The sequence below is a fragment of the Octodon degus genome, unplaced genomic scaffold (assembly GCF_000260255.1).
Source record: "Octodon degus isolate 3935 unplaced genomic scaffold, OctDeg1.0 scaffold00072, whole genome shotgun sequence".
NCBI lineage: Eukaryota > Metazoa > Chordata > Mammalia > Rodentia > Octodontidae > Octodon > Octodon degus.
The window spans coordinates 5647888-5652307 of record NW_004524648.1 but is presented as its reverse complement, the minus strand read 5'-3'; the positions used below and the strand labels follow the sequence as shown (position 1 = coordinate 5652307).

Here is a 4420-nt window from a genome sequence, read left to right as displayed (position 1 = left end):
GCCCTGATTCATGTATTTTAAATAAAAAATACTTCTCTATCTGCAAACATGTAAATGCACCAAGAAATAATAAGTTGGCTTACAAATATTTAAATATCAACTATATATGGGTCCTGTGTGTTTACTGGTTTCTATCTGTAATTTATTAAGTCTGATTGTTTTAGAATTAAACTAAACTTCAGAGAGTATCTAGTCCAACCTTCAGGACACTAAGGTCCAGACATGTTGGCTTACCTAGTTATTAACAAGACAGGCAACCCCCAACTAATCTGTTACTCTTTGATTCTGAAGAAAATGTCTGCAGTGTAACTCCACCTCCTGCCAGTTCTGACATGCCCTCCTCTTGTTCTGATTGGACTTCCCAATGTGGTTGTCATGGGAAGGAGGCAGATGGGGAAATCCTTGGCATTGGTAGTTGTCAGAGGATTTTGAGCTATGCTCCAGGTCCAGTAAAATCTTCCAAGGGTCCACCTCTCTTCTGGTGGTGTGTAGACCCCGGTCATCAAGAACCTGCTGATGTTGCCACTAGCGTTACTCTTTCCAACATTCTCGTGCTTAGGTGGCAGGAGGTTTTATTTTTAATTTTTATCCATTGATAACCTAGAAATATAAGACAGGATCCCTATAGGAAATACAGAAGAGTTTTACAAGTAGCAGCTGCTTCTATTTGTTTCTAAATTAATAATTGTGTTGTTCTAGTGGTCAAATTGTCTTTAACATAAATCAATCTCAGCCTCTCCTTCCATTTTCTCCTTGCTTACCTCCTTTTCATCCTTTCTCTGTCTCTCTTTCCTCCCCCTTCTCCCCTTCTGTCTCTGTCTTGTTTCTTCTCCCTGTCTTTTGTGTGTGTGTGTGTGTGTGTGTGTGTGTGTGTGTGTGTGTGTGTTTTAGGGAAGGGTCTACAGAGTGGTCAGGGTCTCACTACTAGATCGGACTCGTAGTGATCCACCTGTTTACAGCCTCCCAAGAGCTGGGATTATAGGCACACGCCACCACGCCCAGTCTCAATTGCCATCTCAGTGCGCCCCGGGGGTGGGGCTGGCACAGCAGGCCCAGGGATCAACCCCTGGCCCCTGCGCCTGTTTGCAGGAGCTTTAATCCTCTGAGCTGTTTGGCCAGCCCTGTTTCTATTTTTATCTGTCTTTCTCTGTCCAGTTTCTCCTCCCTCTTGGTCTCTCTTCTTGCTCCTTCTCTCCCTCTGGCTCTCTCTGTCTCACCTGCTCAAGGTTCTTCTCTCTCTCCCATTAAATGTAAATAAATGCTCTGCCTCTGAAAGTGTGATGAGCAGTGTCTGCAGGAGAGGTCAGGGCTGGAGGGAGGTGGTATCACTGCCTTCGGGTATATATTTTGAAAAACCTATTTGAGGTTCCTGCCAACCCTGAAGTTATTATTATATGATCATAGTGAAGCAGTCGAGCCATTATACAAGGCAGAAAGTGCCAGAGAACTGTGAAAGGCTGCTCTAGTCTGGTATTATTTTCTGAAAATTTAAAAGTTTTATAGCAAACCCCTGAAGTAGTAGTTACAGCCAACAAAAGATTCTGATTTAATGTAGTTTGTGGCTTTGAGCTTCTGTACTTCCCAAAGCATAGTAAAGTTCCTAAAGTTAGGTTACTTTATTTGGTTTTGGTTTTGTTAGAAGTGAACAAAGGACTTTTTCTGTGTTGGGCAAGCACTCATCCACCAAGTCGGTCCTCAGTGCAGCAAATTAGTGTCCTTAAGTCAAAAGCCAACTTTTGACTTTGTTATCTGAGCGATTCTTCCTAGCCTAAGGGATTTGTGAGACCACCGAAGGGTCTTGAGTAGGAGGCAGTTCTAAACACCATTGGGAAAGGCCTTTATCCCCCTAAGAGACTAGTTTCTTTAAAAAAAAATGAATAATAATTTGAAAATCATGGCAGTAGTAAGGCCATGTATTTAGAATTTTTGAGACATGGTGAGGGAAGGAAATGCCAAAGGTTAAATTAAGCCACTGGGAAGAAGTGTACATCTAAACATTTTTGTTACCTTCCTTAATTCTTCTGTTCTTATGTTAGAGATGAAAATTTACTTGTATGAGAAGCACTGGTGCTCTTCACCCACTCTGTCCCTCTCCTAGCAGAAACACAGAAGTTTATAAAAAGCTCTGACTTCTCAAATCATCAGAGCTGTCTCCCTGCCTCAGTTCAAGGAGACAAGGCATGGCCTCAGGGATACATCTGCATGAGAAATCAGTGCTGTGTGTTCACAAGGAATCAACCAAAGCAAGAGTTTCCTTTTAGTAGTGCCGTAAATTCCTGCATCCTGTAGCTCCTTTAGAAATACTATTTTATGGTAATTTTGCCATACCAAGAATTGAGCTCAGGACTTTGCACTTGCCAGGCAGGTAGCCAAAATTTCATATCCTTCTTCACCCACCCATATGCATATTTGGTCTTACTTTCTTGCCAAAGCACTTAGATACAAGACTAACAGGAGCCACCATCTTTACAGGATCAGTTTTATTTCTTGTAGGCTCTTTTATGTTCTGACCTACATATGGTGAATCATTACATAGTATAAAACATGCCCCTGGAAGTCAGTGACAATTGTTGCTTGTGAAGAGTGGCTAGAGAAGGGAGAACTCACTGCTTTTCATTTCAGACTTACTTGTACATGTACCTTTATACGTTGGCTATATTCTACATCTACATACACAGAAACTCAATGAAATATTTCAATTTTTGTTTGTTCACAGCCATCTCTTCCTGTACTATATACCCTGTCTAGCCAGGCTACACATGAAGCTGTTCATCTCCTCTGCAGGATGTTGGTCTTTGATCCAGTAAGTAGTGTTTGTTTTTGTATTTCTAAAGGTACACATGTTCTAAGAGGAACATTCTGCCCTCAGTAGATTGGCAATGTAAGTGATGATGTTTCAAACCCCAGTTTTGATCTTAATCATACTTGCTCGTATTATCAATCCTTGAACTCACTCTGTAGCCCAAGCCACTATCAAACTCACTGCAGTCCTGCCTCAGCCTCCCAAGTGCTGAGATTACAGGCATGCCCCTCCAGGAGCTATAGCATTCTTATCTCAGTATTTGTAAAGGGGATTTAATACCAACTTTTTTTTTACAAAAACTTTCAGGAGAAAGTTTTTCAAGATTATTTGAAAGACTCTGCCTATTGTTTTTGTATAAGGAAGCATTTATGTTTTGATTATTTGGGAAGTGGCTGGGGTTGCTGTCTTTTCTGTTGGTGGTACACAGTCACAGCACAGTGGGAAACTGGGTTCAGTCCTTAGTACCACCAAAAAAAAAGGTGGTAGCTTTTCTAAATTTTCTTTCTAGACTTGACTCTTCTGTTGCGTAATACAAGTTGCACCAAAAGTTTGGCTCTTCATTTATTCCTTCATCTAAGGAATATTTATTAGTCACATTTGTACCAATAATTATTGATAAATTAATGATATCACTTAATGAAATAAATAGGACATGTGTGTAAATAACACATTGCTTCTCTGGTGTGAGAAACCGAAAGTATAAATGAGCACCAAAATGTATACTAGATATTGGGAAATAGGAAGAAAATATTCACATGGGAAGGGGACATGGGGTGGGGGAGGATGAGAAAAGAAAAATATGGAAACAAAGCTTTTGACACTAAAGAGGGAAAGGGACTGAAGGAAAATGAGGGGAATAGGGAAAAAGAATCAAGTTATTACCTTGTACAGGTACAGATTCCCTATGATGAGTGTGATCATTATTATGTGCAAACCAAAAATGTACCAATAAACAATTTTTTTAAATAGTGTCACTTAAAAAAGAAGAGGTCACTTGACAATAACTCAAGTCACAAAATGTAAAACACAACAGGTATTTAAACAAGTAAAAACACCCCAAAATTACCAGAGTTACTAAGGTTCCATTGCTGAAGAAAGAGCAGCGTTCTCACATGAGCAGTCCAGTCCACAGAGTCCATGATTCAGACAGCAGCATGATGGAGTGAAAGATAAAAACATCTTCTGTTGGAGGTACAAGTTGTGAGAACCAGTCTAGGCATTATTATTTGGGAGATCAGAAACAATCAAGGTGTAGAGCTGGCCAGATAGCTCAGTGGACTAAAGCACCTGCTTCAGCAGAGGGCAGCGGCTGGGGTTTGACACCCCCCACCCCCCACCCCCGCCTGCTGTACTGGGCCGGCCCCCAGGGTGCCCTTGAGAAGGTGATCAAGACTGGGCGTGGTCGCACGCAAGCCTGTAATCCTGGCACTTGGGAGGCTGAAAACAGAAGGATCACTAGGAGTCGGATCTGTGTAGTGAGACCCTGAACACCCTGTAGACCCTGTCCTAAATTCATTACAGAGAGAGAGAGAGAGAGAGAGAGAGAGAGAGAGAGAGAGAGAGAGAGACAGAGAGAGACAGAGAGAGACAGAGAGAGAATCAAGGTGATAAATGTGA

General features: G+C 41.5%; 1 protein-coding gene across 3 annotated transcripts in view; it reads left to right on the top strand.

The window, feature by feature from the left end:
- Nlk (nemo like kinase) overlaps positions 1-4420 on the top strand; it is a 170651-nt gene that overhangs the window by 156626 nt on the left and 9605 nt on the right. For all 3 annotated transcript variants that reach the window (XR_002821945.1, XM_023719922.1, XM_023719923.1), the window contains exon 8: positions 2717-2803. Coding sequence is in view for 2 of the 3 variants with exons in the window: in XM_023719922.1 (XP_023575690.1) it covers positions 2717-2803 (87 nt within the window). In the remaining variant the exon portion in view is untranslated. The remainder of the gene's footprint in view (positions 1-2716; positions 2804-4420) is intronic.